The sequence below is a fragment of the Silene latifolia genome, chromosome 5 (assembly GCF_048544455.1).
Source record: "Silene latifolia isolate original U9 population chromosome 5, ASM4854445v1, whole genome shotgun sequence".
Taxonomy (NCBI): Eukaryota; Viridiplantae; Streptophyta; class Magnoliopsida; order Caryophyllales; family Caryophyllaceae; genus Silene; species Silene latifolia.
The window spans coordinates 66,644,791-66,662,657 of NC_133530.1; the positions used below are offsets into that span (position 1 = coordinate 66,644,791).

Genomic DNA, 17,867 nt, shown 5'->3' on the forward strand with positions numbered 1-17,867 from the left:
TGTCGGTGGGGTTGGTGGGCGTGGGTGGGTGGCGGTGGAGGTGGTCGGTGGGGTCGGGTGAGGAAGAGGAAGAGGGGGAATTTTTTTTTTGAATTATTTGATTTTTGAATTTTATTGGATTTTTGAGAGAAATTGGGTTTTTTTTTGTTTTTAGAGAGATGGAGGGCTGATATTTATGTGAAGGAGAGAGAAGTGAATGAAAAAAGAAGGGTTTTATAGTGAAATTAGGGGTTGATTAGTGATAGTAGAGAGGGAAAGTATTTAATTAGGATTGATCACCTAATTTTTGCACTAATCCTCCTTTTTTCTCTTTCAATCTCAGCCCTCCATCGCATCTTTTAAAGGGTCCTAAAAAGGACTTATGGACTCAAGGATTTTTGGTGGACTCACTTTATCCTTCTTCTATATATATATATATATATGTTAATGTATTAGTTTTATTATAAATGTTATATGAATAATGGTTTTTATTACCGCTTTGCTTATTTGTAATATGGTTTTTGTAGGAATTGAGTTGGAAAAGAATAAAAGAATCGAGTGAAGTACAACGGATTGAGACGGGAGCTTTGAAAGTGAGTAAATTAAAGTAGAGCAAGGGAAATGAAGACAAATCGAGGTCAAACATTGACCTTGCCTAATTCTACTATCGAACACCAGCAACATCATTGCATTCCCCCTGCTCCGTTTCTCATGCCCAACAACACCAGCATCACCTGCAAAACGCCATTCAACCTAGGTAGCACGGACACTCCTTCTAAGTAGTCGTCCCGTGTCCGACATCCGGACACCCGACACTCGTCGGACACCTGCCTACACATGTTATAGTTTAGACGAGCAATAAAATGTCAAAAGAGATTGATTAGAAGATGGATTTGGCTGAAAAATGAGAATTAGTTATAGTCAAGGTCAAAATTTACCTTCACTTATTTAAATTTAATATCAAATACATTAAAAAAATAAAATCATTCGTTATTTATAACCATAAAATATATATTTTATTAAATTTAAATAGTGTGTCCCGTGTCCTAAATTTCATGGAATGCCGTATCACGTGTTCGTGTCCGTGTCCGTTTTGGCGCTACCTAGCATTCAACCCGTCACCAAAACTCCATTAATACACCTTCACCACCACTTACATTAGTTAACCTCAGTTTTCTACTCTCACACAATTAGATTAGTCTCTCTATTATTGTAACAAGAACTCTAATATTTCTCTCTTTAATTTCCTTTAATCAAAGTTATAATCTTTCTTCACAATTAATTTAATTACTCTTTAGTTTATTCAAAATCTACAATTCTCATTAGTTTACATTTAGATTAGTGGGTTGCAATTTGAAGGAAAAAGAGATTCATCATCCTTATTTCAATCAAAGTTTGTTCCTTTAATTACTATTGGTATAATCATTCTCCTAATTTCATTTCCTTTCATTTATTTACATGTTGATTGTAGTTTAATCACTTGCCTTTATATTATGATTATTCTTCTTATTTTCATGTTAAAGTTCCCATCTTTTGTTCTCAATTTCATAATCATGTTTGAGCAGTGTATTGCTAGGATGGAGGGGGATCTTGTTTAGTTAATTTGGGTAGATTATTGGCTTGAACAAACAAGTACTACATGGGTAATTTCTCTTGTGGGTTATGGGTAATTAGAGCGAGAGTTTGATTATCTTTAACCTAGGATTAGTCTCACATCGAGAGGTTGGGACGTTCTCTTGAAGTTGCCTTAATTACTTGTTAATCTATGCTATTACTTGAACCCTTATCTACACGAGTGAACCCGACCACCCTAGTCCCTTTAATTAGTATCTTAATCGTTTTAGCAACCCTCTAGTTTAATTATTTGCTTTAGTTGTATCCTTGCATTTTAATTTATCAATTTTTCAACGTATTTGCTAGAACTAAACTAGAACTTAAACAATTAATATGAGAACCGTCCTTTGGGTTCGACTCTTGCAATACTACACGACTACTTGTACACTTGCAAGGTTTATAAATATAAAATTTCACAACAAGAAGACAACCCTAATTTAAATAAATATATCAAATATTTGTTAAATCTTTCTCTTGCTTAATTTTATCAAATCAAATTTTATATTAGTTTATTATCTAAATTTATTCGAGTTATATATTTAAATAAATATGAAATATTATACTAAAAAAATTATTAAGACCGATCATTATTATTCACTAACTAAAGTACAAATTTAATGTATTATGAAATTTTGTATCTGTTGGAAATTTTTATTTTATTTATCTCTTCATAGTTATTGAATATAAGTTAGAAGTAGAATTAATAGTTATTGTTATATGTACATATTGTTTTAACTCAGGTCTTAACAAAGATATATATCAAAAGATATACATAAATGACAACAAGATGGATGTGTCACAGTTAGACCTGACAAAATCAACCCGACCCGATTGACCCGACCCGAAAAGGCTGACCCGAGACCCGAAATTGACCCGAACTGCCACACCCGAATGACACCCGAAACCCGAATTAACCCGACCCGACCCGACCCGAAAATAACCCGAGCTTTCAAAGACCCGTATTAACCCGACTCGAAATGACCCGAAACTATTCAACCCGAAAAAACATAACCTTAATTGGGCCCAAAAGACTTGAAATGGCTTTTTCCTTCTTAATCATTGACCCGAAATGACCCGATCCGCTTGACCCGAAACAACCCGACCAACAAATCCGAAACAAACCCGTAAACCCGAAATGACCCGACCCGACCCGAACTAACCTGAATATTTTAGAAACCTGAAATGACCCGACCCGAATTAGCCCGACCCATTGACCCGATTTGCCAGGTCTAGTTGAGGGATCGAGCCTCATCTAGTTAACAATTTAACTACAAATGCTAAATTACTAACCTAGCCTTAAACTAACTAATGAAAGTTACTATAATTTGCGGTTTGAATGATCAAGTTAATGTATATCTCGTGGGATCGAATGACAACTGAATGAGACCATTTAGATTATATTTAAACCGGTTATTATAGGAGAAGGTAAAAAGCAATTCTCTACTATAATATAGCAATTCTTAACACGGATACCCTCCCTCTTAAGAGAGAGGTGTAATGTAGTAATGGAATTAAGTAGACATTCAGACATCTGATAAGAACAGAGCATAATCAAATGTTTGTATATATTGATGTTTCCAATTTACATTTTCACTGGAGTCAGCAGCTTGTATTTAGCTCTAATCAATCAATATATATATATATATAAAAGGCTTTTTTCAGGCAATTCTAGAGTCTCCACCTTTTGTAAAACACCTATATAGTTTAAATATTAATATGTACGAAAAGATATAAATTTGGCCAAACAGATAATGTAGAAGATATAATAATTATATTATAATTAATCACAACTGACAAAAGATCTATTTTTCATTTGAATTTGTTAAGAACTAAAACACTAATTACTATATATATACACCAGATAGCTTAGGGTTACCACTTTTGCACTTGATGATTTCTTCTTTTATGATTACTGTTTATAATACTTTGGTATCTATGTACGTTCTTTGCTTTTTACTCCTACTATAAGCATTAATGTATACTTTTCTCTGTTTATTTACTCTTTGGTCTGCAGAACCTTTCAAGTTGGGAGGGAGAAATTTCAACTTTCGTGGCTCTACATCATCAATCGTAGGAGTGCTGAGGTTCCAATGATTGACGTGCATCTGGTAATTACTCTACCGACCTACTATGAAAATATGAAATAACCATTCCTTTAATGCTCTATTTAGTCTTTGGTCTTTGCCAGTGTATATACAGTGGGGCGGGAGGATTACAGGAGGCACATTTATCGTGCTCTTTTGTTAACAATCTTGATACGTTAGGGATAGGCTTTCTGGCACCTGAGAACGAAAAAGAAATAGGAAGTGCACATGTTTTGACACTTGCTTCTTAATGATGGTTCAATGCAGAGTTACTCTGGAGGTGATTTGCTGGACGTCAATGCTCATCTGCAACTCAACACTCTCTTACACACTCAAGTTTTGAAAGTAAGGCCGTTTTATAAATACAGGCTACCGAAACATGTAGTTGTACCAGAAATAGCGAAACTATCAACAAAAATAGTATCTTTCGTATATCAATATGAATTTGCATGCGGCCAATTACTATCAAACACGACTGCATGAATTGAATAGCCAAATAAGAAAATTTCAACCAAATCCAGCCTCTTCTTACAGAAGCTCCCTCTTTGAGTCTAGCAGACCTTCCACAAGCCGTAACAACATTAACCACAGTCGCATCGTACGCTAATACCTCTTTCGTCACCATCTCCCTAAAAAGCTTCAAAACCAGACCCGGATTCTTACCCTGCACATAACCACTCATCAAAACATTCCAAGACACCACATTTCTCTCAGGCATTACATCAAACAACTTATGTGCACTCTTCAAATCACCCATTTTCACAACGCCATCAATCATCGAATTCCACGACACGGAATCTCTCTCAAGCATTCCATCAAACACTTTCAATGCAATCTCAATCACACCACAAGAAGCATACATATGAATCAATGAATTTTCAATTTGTAAAACACCATTAAATCCATACTTAATCACTTGCCCATGACACATTTCACCCAAATTAACATCACTCGACTTAAAACAACAACTAATTAATGGAGGAAAAGTATAAGAATTAGGAAAAATCCCACCATTTTTTAACACTTCAAAGTAAAAATGCACACCTTTTGATGGCAAACAACTGAAAGAACACACCTTAATCACAGTATTAACACAAACAATATTTGGGTTTTTAATTAAATAAAAAACCCACAAAATGTAACGCAAATCTTCAAAAGATGATAATTTTAGCAATTTACTGCATAAAAAAGGGTTTTGTATTCTACCAGAAGTTACTAATTGTGCATGAATTTGATAAATTTGGGATCTTTTTAGGGTTTTATGATCTAAATAGTTTGAAATCTGATGAACAATTGAATTATTATTATTATTATTATCATGAATAAAATAATGAGGGAAATAATATTGTGAAAAAGAAGGGTATCTTCGGCATGAGATGGTTCGAATTAACACTCTTGCCATTCATCTGAAATTGGGTTTAATTTATTTTTGAATTTGATTTCCGCCATTAACGCATACATTCATGATTCTTTGCTTCCTCTCTCTAGCTTTTTGGTTAAATGGGGGTGTACAGGAGGAGGAAAGTCAGTGTAGTAGTATCAAGTATGAGGTTGATACGACTTTCTTTGTGTTAAAAAAGTGTTAAAACGACGAGGGTAGTTTGGGAAGTATAAATAGAAATAAGATACCAAATTAATTTTTAATTTAATCAGTGAAAAAAAATGGTGAATAATATGTTATTTCTTTTTCTCTAAATCTCATTAAATTTCTTAATTTATAAGTGCATGGTAAACAAAGTAAGTGTAAACTATTAAATTGTTCATTTATTACTAATAAATAGGTTATGTTTTTTCATTATGGGACCGTCTTACATAGTAACTACGGGCTCTTTTATCATCTCTTTTATTATCTGGCATAGAAAAGTAGAAATTAAAAATTGATTTGATAGCAAAAAAACAAAAAAAAAATTCTAAGTGGCAGACCAACAGAGTCCAAGTTATACACAATAAACCGTTCTTCTAGGTGTATGGCTGTTATTTGTTACAAAATATATTTGAAGACTATGTGCAAGTAAATAAGCATGAGTCTTAGTTTTACGATATATGAGATATCATGCAACTCCCATGTGTTATTGTTTGACATAGTTATTTAGTTTAAAATTTAATTTCGAAAATTTGGAAAAACGGTACAAAGTACCTTATTTGAGTAATTGAAACACAAATATTACGTATCATTTAAAATGATATTAAAAGTCCAGAAAAATTAGAGAAAAGACAAATTTGAAATCCGTGCAACGCACGGGCACAAAATCTAGTTGTTTATAATTACATCCGACTCGTTACATAATTGTATATGGATGTGCAGAAATCATACAAAAGTTAACTGAGAGGAGGAAGTTAATGGTGATTCCAGAGATTCAATTGCTGGGAGCTGCTCTCTTAAAGCGATCAATTGTTCACCGGCATCACATATATATGCAGAGGCTTGCCTGCCAGATAGCGTGGCGCCCTCCATACTGTCTATGTAGTCCTGTGAAATGTTCAATTCCAAGGTTAACAAATCACTCTAGTTTCATATAGGTGGTGTCCCCAAACAAACACTGCTTATCAATCAGATATGGAGGCAAACATAGTTGAGAGGTCACAAGCAATACGGTCTGAAATAGAAATGCATGTTCATGAAAAATGTGGGGTCACAAACCATAACACAAACAAAAAAAAGGAGAGATTCCAAGTGGGAACTTATGCGTAAAGACCATATAATGGAAACTGTCAAATTTATTCAAGGACAGAGGGAATACCTGCTTTGTGTATGATCCGGCTAGGAAAAAGTTTTGAACAGGGGTCTTTTGATCAGGCCTGAAGGGATCTTTTCCAGGAGCCTCACGGTATAAGGACTGTCCAATTTTGACAACAGACGACCACGTGACGTCCAACCCTCGGGCAGACGGGAATAGAGTCAAAACCTGGTAATCATCAGCAAGTTTTTCCATTGTAAGGCAGTATTGACGTTCAGAAGGTAACAAGGGGCCATTCAAAATAAGCTGCCCTTGCTAAGCTTAACTGGCGCAGCCATTGAGAACTAGCAAGATAAATATAGCTCTAAGAGCCAGCAAATAATAGATGGATCAATGATCACGTATTCTCATGCCAGACCATCCCAATGATGTCCTTATCGTCAAACTGGCCCATGTTCACTAATTCAAACTACCAAAAATTGGATAAATGAAATGAATATCGGAGTTAGTTTTTTTTGGGTACGAGATGAGCCACAAGATCAATACAATAAATCGCACGGAGCGGGAAGGCTAGTCGCGGATTCCGGCTATCCTTACGAGTGTTCCGGAGTGTAGAGGTAGGAGAGGACAAAACGTGCAACCTATTGTCCACAATATCTCCGTCTTAATCAAGGCTAAGACCTCTTCAATGTCATTTAATTTGAATAAAATGCACTGGTATCATAATTGGCATGAGACAATCTTTTAAACAGCATATCTTTTCACTTTCATCTAAAAGGTAATTTTGTCTATAAATTAATCCGAACTCTTAAGGAACAAAAGAAAAAGCATGAAATCATTACTTCCTGAGTTATATCTTTAAAGTCAGCAAGTCAGCAATTCAGCAAATCTATTCCCTAAAAGAGCAGATATCGCAAAACAGCATGTGGATATCAGAGAATCAGACATCTTCTATGTGCAAGGCCAATAAAATGTTGACACTTTTTTTAGCCACCAAATGTCCAAATGTTAATATTTATTTTCCACAGCAGTCGCAAAAAATATATACAAATTATTATAAAAGGACTTTAGTCGTTTTTTTGGTTCACTAACCTGCTCAGAAACTTTCTTAATAATTTCTTCATTTAATAGTGGCATGTAAGGATCTCCTGGTGTAAGAACACATCTGCTCCAAAAATATAAATTAGAGAGGACAAGTACAGAGGACAGAGTTGAAGGAACAGATTCAGCAAATAAAAGGTACTTGTTCCTTACTGGAGAAGGGAGCCTTGCCCTCGAATATAGTAGTCTTCTGGTGACGTCAAAGCAAGGTCAGCAAAGCACGAGAAATCTGCATCTGGGGTATACAAGAGGTTGTCTAATCCAATTGCTTGCTTAAGTTGCCTGACATTACAACAGAAAAGGTACACAATGGTACATGATAATTTCTGTATCATATTTCCTCCATTCACTCAAGTTTGACTATATTTAAGTGTGAAGGGCGTTTGGGACCCAAATTAACATCAGCATTTTGAGACTTCTTGCTTACCCGAAGTGGGAATGTAGTAAATGACTTGAAGTAATTTTATTGTCCCAAAAAGAAAAAAAATGAAGTGATTCAAATGACCGAAAGGAGTAATCGAGAAGCTCAGACCTAGTATAGTACGAAGTCAAAGTGCATCCAAAGACCAAAGGTCGAAATAATATAATTAAGCTTTTATTATTATGACAAAAACTTCAGAGAGACGGTCTCTCAATAGCGTTATTGAGAGACCTCTCACATGATAGGGTGAGGGACCCACGGATTTTTTTTTTCTCTATTATGTCTCCCACTAAATTAGTGGGAGACGGTCTCTCATGAGACCTACTGATTATTATATGCTGGCATTTTTTTATTATTAACTTTTTCTGCAAATAATCACCATACCACTTTCCTTTTTGCAACTTAATCTTGAACAGACACTTACCTAGATTGTTCTATATCCTGCAATTCTGTAACCCATCCATTGTATCTGAGTTGCACAGTAACTACAGGTACCCCAACAAGCTCATAGATATTGTTAAAAAAATCTGAGTTCTTCCACTCCCCTGGCAACAATCTTTTGATACCCGGAACATCGCAAGCTGTCATAACATAGCAGGTCAGACCAAATTACACAGAGGGAGAGAACAGTAGGAGGAGAGCTCTAGAGTATACCTGCAACATAAGCATCAGCCCTCACAGTTTTTTTGTTTGTTGCCTGAGATTAGAAACAAGTTAACAATCCAAACGCCCCAACTAACACTATTTGATAAACACATACATTAGAGTTAATTTTTCAATGAGCTGCATTCGTGTAAAATCTTTCAAGTTAGCAGATCATAAAGATGAAGAAAGTACAGTGAAGTTGTAGAACGTTCCCTTTACCACTGTAAAAATATTTGATTCAAGATCACATTATAAGTCCACCTAAAATATTCTAAATTAGCTGTCTTAAAAACTGGGGGAATCAAACCAGATAAAGAAGCACAATGTCTTATGACATTTTCACGCGTAAGCTTCCGAAATTAACGTTGCCGCTTATTTTTGTGTGCCATATTAAGAGCAACTAAACTTGATTCCGTTAACCATTCTAGTTATCTCATGCCAATAAAATCAAGTTGCTAAGATCAACAATAAGATTTATGAACAGCAAGAGCTTAGAACTCTAGATATCACATATAGTTTTTTTAACCTTTCAGCATATAATCCTCATTATCTGTATACACTTGAACGATTGGACCACTTGCTAGCAAGCTCTGATACGATCTCCAATAAGCGAACGATTACTACGTCTAGTTGTCACATCCTCCTACAACAGAAGCCACCCATATGTTCCACTAAATTTTGTATTTATGTAAAACATTACCTGACATTTGATTAAAATACTCAGAAAATAATAAAAGTGTAAACAACCTCTTAAAACGGAGGGAGTAATATTTTTTTTTTGGGTTTTACTACCTTAACTTACACATAATTTGCTAAACCACTACCAATTGCTGATTTCCGGCCAACTTAGACAACTTCCGGCGTTACTCGCCAAAATAATTATTTTTGATGACATTTTGCCGAAAATTACCAAATCCTAACTTTTTTTTTTTTTCATTTTTTTAAAATTTAATTTACATCATTTCCCTAATATTTTTTTTTTCTTTCCTCTATTTCTTTATACTTGAGTTTGATCTCCCACTTTATATTTTTCTTCTTTCCTATACTCGTTTAGAAGTATCTACCAGCATAAAACTTAAGTCACATTTTATGGACATGAATCGGAATTTGAACATCGTTGGGGCGTCTCCTTAGAAGCAACGCGCTGCACTTCTTAGACCCGGATGTAGTGAATTCTGGACCCTTAAGTTTTACTTCGTTTTTCAAAATCATTTTAATCTTTATTCTCGATATAAATTCTAAGTTTTTATAAAAAAAATTCGGACTTCGATTTTAAAACCTAGAAGTTTACCTTGACTTTTGTATTATGTTTCACTCCCCTTTTGTTTTTCACTTTTCCTTTTCTATATTTCCGCATTTTGAGGTGTGCGATCACCCATGGACAGTTCTAAAGGATGATTCATATGAGCCGGCCCCAAATCATTTTGGGATTAAGTCTTTGTTGTTGTTGTTTAAAAGTATCTGACAATTTTTTGAAAAATATGCATATTTTGGCTAAAAAATGAGGTGTCGAAGTGTCATACGCTTGTCCCTTGTCCGAGTGTTGAGTGTCATACACGGGTACGCGAGGGAATCAGAAGAGTCGGAGTAACATAGCTTCTTTCCCCCTCTTATTTATCTCATTTTCCCTTAACTTTCTTTTCTTAATTTCACTTATTGACCTTTGTTTTCCCTAAATTCATTTCTTTAAACTCATTTTCCCAAAAAATACGCTCTTCATTATTCTACTAATTAACTAGTAATTCCCCTTTTCTTTCTGAATTACATATTATCACTTTTTTGGTTATAATTCATTTCATTTTTACACTAAATTTTGTATTCTCATCTTCATACCAATATTTCGTTCTATTTCTCAAATTTCAATTACTGTTTCATTTTCTACTATTATTTTAACTTATTTTCCAAATTATGTGCTTATTTTAGTGATATATAATTTGAGTGGTCTTTTTTATTCATTTTTCAACTACATGTCACCTCTTTGTTCTATGTTACATTTCTTTAAATTTTTGCTCAACTTTTGTAATAATCACTTTGTTTTTCTCTTTAAAGAATCAATGAGCTAAGGTAACAATAGGATTTTTTAATTGGGGGTTATATAAGAGACAAATAGACAATTGATAATTTAAACTTATTTTGGTGGATAAAAAAGGAAATAGATGTTTAATAAGAACTTTTAGAGAATAAAAATAAAGAAATTGAATAATATAACATAATATTTTTAGGGAATAAATGAAAGGATAACTAAATTTGGAGGAAAATAAAATTAGGGAAAAATTATTAGGTAGTTTTGGGGAAATTAGAAAGTTTGGTAGTTTAAGACAAAAAATACAAACGTTGGGTAATTCTTTACAAAACAAAAGTAAGTAAGTCAATGTTGAAATACTGACGTTTTTGCCGAAATAGTGTTTTTGGTAGTGTTCAACAAAAAAATGTGTCAGATAGTAAAAGCAAATAAAAAAAATGTTTGGTAGTGTTCTGGAAATGAGATAAATATTACGGAGTAGGTAGTTTTTTTACCAAAAAAACCCTAAATTTTTATTCTAACCTCTATATTTGCGGTAGTACATAACCTTAAGGTCCGACTACACAGCTTTCTATTGTACCTTCAATAACATCTTCAGTAAATGTCACAAACAGTGTTATAGACCCTACTCTCCAAAGGGTCCAGCATATGTCAAGAAACAAGTTCCTGAGTGGTGATCACAATTTAACCATCATATTTTGCCAGTATAGTATATATCTTCCGTTCCACAAATTTACTAAGAATATCAAAATCAAATTAGAAACTGCACAAATAATTTGATGATCATGACACATGTAATACCATCATCGGTCATCAGTGAGATAGCTGAATTTAGGGCACACAAACAGAATACAGATATATCTGTAAATGAGTATACCAATTTGAAATTCTGCCAACGTAGTTTAATTAGCTTAGGGCAATTAGACTAACCTTAGAGAGGGCTAATCCTGTTACATATGTGTCTCCATTTGAAGATTGATCATAAAGAATTTTTCTGCAACCCCACCTTAAATGAAACCTGAAATGGTAAAAGGATGAGTAACATTCCAAAAATATATGCTAAAAGTAGAGAGTAGAAAAGTTATTCGATTGATAACCACCTTCCCCCTTTCTTTTCAATGTACTTTCTGATAGGTCCACTCAAATACATATCAGGAGAGCCCTTGAGCATTCGAAGCAATGAAGCCTCTGTCTTCGTTGCAAACAATGAGAATATGGTGAGCATACAACGTGCACTAATATTGTCACAATCAATAAACCCAAGGGCATAAGCAACAGGATCCCACATTCTCTGGATGCTAGCACGCGTACCACCTTTTGACATAAACCAATCTGAGAAGCTTATCTGTATATTGCAAATGAAATTTCATAATCTCCAGAATTTTAATAAAGCTGGTCAAGGAAGTAGTCACATAAGAGATCAGCGGACAGGGATTGACCATGGAGTTATCAATTATCATAGAAAAGAGAAGAAACATGCAACACAAAAAAAGATATATAAACTGAATTAACTGAGATATTAAGAGAAAAGAAAATGGTGCAGTAGATACGACAATGTGCTTACACTATCTAAATTTCGTATATCTTGCATAGCTCCATCTGGATCAACAAGAGCACGTACAACTGGACTCAAAGCAAGAGCTAGAGCATTCCTTGCTTTATCATAAGTCTGCAATTGATTTAACATGCCTGATTGAGTTGTAATAAGAAGGAATAAGCTCCAAATCCTACTGACGGATCCCAGTGTCCAGAATTTAGTGGCAAGATAGTTACTATTGGATTATTGACAATTTATGGCATTTTTAATGGCAGTACAAAGATCAGTAAATAAACAGAAAGGTCTAAAAAAAGTTTAGATGTAAAACACATCATTAGCATAGAATCATGGGTCAACATACATAGTTCTGATTTTGAAATTTCGTATAGCCATCACCTTTAACCTTCCCATTTCATTTTTGTAATCAAAATCCATTAGAATTTAAAAGGCACATTTTACAATATGCACAATTAGAAAGTAGAAACGTACAGCATAACTAGTTTAGCAACTATGCCTTACGAAACTGCCAACATTCATGTATCTCTATTATCATTATCTTTTTCTCAATTCTTATAAAGAGACTCTTACTTAAAAGCGAATAAGGGGGATTTAGTGTACATAGCCTTTCCTCTGCAATAATAAGAAAGATGTTCTCAAGTGGCTCATAAATCACAACCAAATAAGGGGCAACCATCAACTGTTTCATCAAACTGTAGCATAGAAGGTTTTATGAACCATTTTGATTTGATACATATACATTCAACAAGCAAAACGAAAAATATATCTTTGGCTAATTGGCTCTACTGTCTAGGTCAAGCATATAAGAGTACAAGTTTGAAAAAGTTGAACGTCTCATAGGAAAGGACTTCTGAAGATGTTGAAACGAGATGCACTTATGATTAGTGTGTGCTGATACCTTGAGCTGATTAGTCGCCAAAAATGCACGGATCCCATGTATTGGCGCTCCAACCGGGAACCGAAAGTCAAGTTCTGTAAAAGATTGTCAAATTAAGGAATGATGCTCAGAGTCAATAAATAATCTTATTCATTTCATTCTAGTGTAATACCTAAAGCGACAGCTTAGTTGCACCTGGAAATGACAAGTTAAGCATACTAAGGTGTAAAGACTACCTGAAAGTCTGAAACACAAAGAAAGAGATACAAAACAAAGTGTTAATGACACATACCACCAATTTCACCTCCTTTGTTTACAAAAGTATGAGTATGATCCTTTACAAGTAGATTTTGGTCGGCACCAACCTAAAAAAACAAACTAAAAACACATTCAGAGGTTGCACAAGTACTCAATAAGTTAAAAAGGAAACAAGTAGATTTTGGTCGGCACCAACCTAAAAAAACAAACTAAAAACAACATTCAGAGGTTGCACAAGTACTCAATAAGTTAAAAAGGTAACAGTGTGAAATTACATTTTGTTGTTAAATTTCAAATTGCCTTCAGTCATCACAGGTGCATTAATATAGTAACATGGGCATACAATACTTTCAGAAGAGTCTACGAACTATAGCTTAAGGTAAAAGAGAAAGGGGAATGGCATTCGGCTTCTATATGAGACAAAAGAAGCTAAAACAGCAGATACGAAAAGCTAAGAGACTCATAACAAATTTACTATCTGAGAGACAAGATCCACATATAAACAGCTCGTTTAAGACTAGAATAAGACATGTTACCTTTTTCATGAGTCTGAATAGATTATTGTAGCAGCCAAAAAAGACATGAAGTCCCATTTCAATGTGGTTACCACGTCTGTCGATGAAGGAACCGACCTTTCCACCAATAAAAGGCCTTGATTCATATATATCCACCTGAAGGAAGCAAAAAGCGAATGTTCATAATATTTAAAATTGGAATTCTGTCCAAAAGCTTACACAATTCCAAAATAATTATATCTAAAGGATGGCCAGTTTTTTATGATCAGTTGATAACATTTCTTAATACTGAAAGCTCAAACATGTAAAACGGACACATGATATGTGGTAAAACATTGAGCCTCCCTAATGAATTTACAGGGCACAAACTCTGCACAAATTTGAATAAGTAAATGATTAAAGCAATTTAGGATGAATCCTGCTTCCTTGCATATTCTTGACAATAAATGTCAATTGAGAGATCAATCACCAGTCAAGATCCTAAAATTATAACTGAGAAGGAGAAACAAAATGACAACAATTTTTCTTTTTCTACACAAGCTGTACAATATCAGGGGAGGCACATCTCAGTTGGCCAGTTCACAGGCCTCCAGGACATCGATATGGCATCATATTCGCATAAAAAAAAAAAAAAAAAAAGAAAAAGAAAAAGAAAAAAAAAAAGAAAAGAAAAACGCTTGAAATCGAAAACTGACCCATACCAATCACCCTTCCACCCTCCTCCAAAAGCAAACAAAAAGGTGCCAACGTCAGTCCTACTCTTCATCATTCAATAATAAAATAAATAAAATTACCTCATGTCCTTGATCTAAAAGCTCAACAGCTGTGGACATCCCTGCAAGTCCAGCGCCGATTATTGCTACTTTTAGCTTTGGGCCACTGTATTGCTTAGGTTCCGGGGGAAATAAACCTTTCGGAGCTGCAAATAGTAATCAACCAATTATTTTCACCAAGCTACTCAAAACAAATTTCTCATAGTAATTAGTAAATAATAATAAGATTGATGAGACTTGAGAAAATGATGTCACAGCATTGATCTAAAGGGGAGACAAAATTATAGTATTTGATGGACAGCTTAAGAACCTAAAACACCCGCAAACAGTATAAATAATGGAGAACTGCAACATGTCAACCTAGCAGCTCACAATCAACTCATTTCTACAATATTACAAGTGCCGGCAATTGTCGCTTGAACATGTATATTTTCATATTTCAACCTAATCATAAACCAAACCCTAAGACAATCTCCATGATGTATTTCCATTCGTGTTTGACTAGACGGAACAACTAATATTTTCAAATGACAATATGCTTAGACTTGGCAAAATCAAATGCCACCGTGCATCTGAATAAATCCCCCTGTTGACGATGCTTCTGGGAGCTGATAATATGATATGATAGATATCACTTGAATATAGGAATATGATGGAATAAAGCAAAATGACTCATTAATTTGCCTATACTTCTTTTTAATGTGAAGTAGCAGTCATGCATTTCTCGACACAATTTTCACTTTGGATCATCTGAAAATAACCTTTGTGTGTAGGTAACAAAGAGGTAAGTTCACGAACATCCAACCCTCATACACCACCATTTGCAGGAGTCCTTGAGGCACTAGGCTATTGTTGTTGTAATAGTTGTTGTCTACCTAATCTCATTTTAAACCTCTTCTTGACCCTACATTGTTACCAAAGTGGCTGTAATTCCTGCGTATTGTTCATAATTGCATATTTATCATTTCCACCTTGCTTTTTGCATATTTTGGGGCTTTGATACTTCTTTCCTGTTGTTTATGTTATAGGAACAGAACCTCGGAACACGAATTCTGCATGGCTTCGTTGCATATTATATTATATTATGATCTTGTTGCTGATTTGTGTGTTTAGTGCTAGTAGTTATGGTGTGTTACTTCAAGTATGTTACTCCGTATTTAACTTGAAATGCTAACTCTATTGTGCTCCTTGGTGATGATTAGACTTCCAGGTTGATGTTATTCTCGCTGCATATCCTTAGGTGGATCCACCTTGGGGTTTACAATCCAAAACCCAACCCGTAAATCCAAAAGTAGCTAGTTTAGTTAGATCTCAATTTCATTCCCTTTTGGTTCTCTGTTTTCCATATTTTGCATTTATGTTTGTAGGTATCTCTAGCTGTCCAGCCTTAGCATCAGCGGAGCGAAGGAACTTCATGCCAAGCTAAAAAAGGTAATCACCTCTACCACCTTTATTTTGCCCAATTTTAGTGTAATGAAGAATTAGAAGTGTTTGGAGAAGAAATGTTGTTCATTGTGGTATATTGTGTTTTTGTGGCGAGGTTGATGGAGAATTTGTTTGTGTTGTACACGTGTTTGGGCTTATGCTATTAGTGTCTTCATCCTCTTATCTTTCTTTGTTTGATATAGTTTTCTTCTTAGTTCCCAACTTTTGTCAAAAAGAATGGCTTGTATACACCTACAGTTGCATCCTAATCCTAATATTTTGAATCAGTCAACCTCCTACATAAGTCGGTTGGTTAAGAGTGTGTACATTTGACCGCTTCCATAACCATGTGGCGCGATGCTCACATAGTTACTTTGTCTATGCGATTATTTTGACTTGACCACTTAGATAACCATGTGGAGCGATGCTCACATAGTTACTTTGTCTATGCAATTATTTTGACCACTTAGATCACCCTCTGGTGCGATGCTCACATAGTTTCCTTGTCTGTGATTATTTCGACTAGGCAATTAGAAGCTCTTGCTCAAAGTTTGGCTAAGTGGTTGGCTTGCCTGCTCTTGCTCTAAAAGTCATAAATTTTGCCTAACCTGTTATTGATAAGGTGCTCTCTTGATCCAAAAATCCTAAATTTTGTATAGATTGTTATCATTAAGCTACGAAACAATGTCATACTGTTGATATCAAATTTCGAAACATAAACAAAAAGTCGAAATTCTCACCCAATTTTTGCAAGAAATAAGCCATAACTCTAGAAACCTTAGATACAAGTCCGTAATAATATCACCACATAACAATTAGTTAACCTAAGAACAACCCTAAATTGCGAGAATTCCGATGAAATGAGAGCTCACAAATAAACATAAATGAGAATAACGAGTAAAAAGTCAAAAGAAATAGAGTAGTAATTGGGAAACAGACCATTAGTGCTCATATCGGAAACATCAGAGTCCAGTGAAGACCGTACTCGGCAACGGCGACGAGAATTAGTAAAAGAGGTGGAATTACGGTGAGAAATAACGACGGAGTTCGCCGGTAAACATATCGACGACGCCATACCAGAACTTAATGTATGTGTGTATGTGTAAGTGTGAGAAGAGAACAGAAGAGAAGAGAAGCTATCTCTATCTATACTGCAAAGTTTAGCATGAAGGAAGGTAGAGCTGAGTGTTTGGCAGCTCGCTTTTTTAAATTAAAATAATAGTACGAGTAATATACTATAAATGGGTGGTTATCTAATCTGCGGGAAGTGTCACTACTCCAGCCGAGGAAATGACGGAAATGGAGGTTTGGGAATACATGAGATGGCCTCAATGATGGATTCAAGAGTTTTATTTCCATTGAGTTAAAATATAACTCTATTGATAAGCTATTTATAAACATTATTTAGGTGCTCTTTGACTCGGTTTTTAAAAGTGTTTTTCACTAAATAAACACAAGTTAGGTTAAATAATCAATTTTGAAGAAGTTAAAACAACTTCTTTTAAGCCCAAAAATCAATTTGGTGCTTCTAGCTTTTACTTTATTTTATAGATTTTTAATGCATAAATGACTACTCGTATGTTATAAACATGTCAAAAATAAAATAAAATTAATACTTATTAATTCATATTTTTTCATTATCTACAAATCAAGACCCATCTTGATATACTTTTCAACACTAGTTGTTGCACGCGCCCTATCGGGCGCGGTGCCCCAATTTGGTGAAAATGCTAGGCAGAATCGAGTCGAGATTGAGCATGTATTGATCGTAAACAATTAATGTATGGCCCGACCTAGGCACATGCTACTTGAAAATAAAGATGTTTGAAGTAATAGAATACTTGTAATTAAAAGTAAACAACTGTCTAGAAGTACAAGGTAAAACGACATTGCTTAAATGCATAATAAAAATGCATACA

At 34.6% G+C, this 17,867-nt stretch overlaps 1 protein-coding gene across 2 annotated transcripts; it reads right to left on the minus strand.

Moving 5' to 3' along the window:
• Positions 1 to 3,141: 3,141 nt before the first annotated feature.
• On the minus strand, positions 3,142 to 17,272 carry LOC141657486 (zeta-carotene desaturase, chloroplastic/chromoplastic). Of its 2 annotated transcripts, XR_012548774.1 has the most exons (15): positions 16,888 to 17,272; positions 14,545 to 14,669; positions 13,772 to 13,906; positions 13,270 to 13,342; positions 12,999 to 13,072; positions 12,110 to 12,214; positions 11,646 to 11,890; positions 11,476 to 11,563; positions 8,532 to 8,574; positions 8,302 to 8,458; positions 7,610 to 7,738; positions 7,448 to 7,520; positions 6,419 to 6,583; positions 5,924 to 6,147; positions 3,142 to 3,212 (listed from the first exon to the last, which is right to left on the minus strand). XR_012548774.1 is itself a non-coding variant. In XM_074464737.1 (14 exons), exons 1-14 carry the CDS (start codon positions 17,021 to 17,023, stop codon positions 5,986 to 5,988), a joined length of 1,710 nt encoding a protein of 569 aa, XP_074320838.1. In that variant the 5' UTR covers positions 17,024 to 17,272; the 3' UTR covers positions 5,828 to 5,985. The 2 variants fall into 2 exon arrangements, 1 of the variants encoding a protein (XP_074320838.1); XM_074464737.1 differs by lacking the exon at positions 3,142 to 3,212 and having other exon boundaries at positions 5,828 to 6,147.
• Positions 17,273 to 17,867: the final 595 nt, after the last annotated feature.

What these genes read in the sequence shown, in the direction of transcription:
- LOC141657486 (XM_074464737.1), bottom strand. Translation starts at nt 17,023, where the DNA reads ATGGCGTCGTCGATATGTTTACCGGCGAACTCCGTCGTTATTTCTCAC. An exon ending in TTTTAGATCAAGGACATGAG is followed by an intron (nt 13,907 to 14,544) that starts GTAATTTTATTT and finishes TGCTTCCTTCAG; the next exon opens with GTGGATATATATGAATCAAG. An exon ending in TTAAGAAAGTTTCTGAGCAG is followed by an intron (nt 6,584 to 7,447) that starts GTTAGTGAACCA and finishes GATGATTACCAG; the next exon opens with GTTTTGACTCTATTCCCGTC.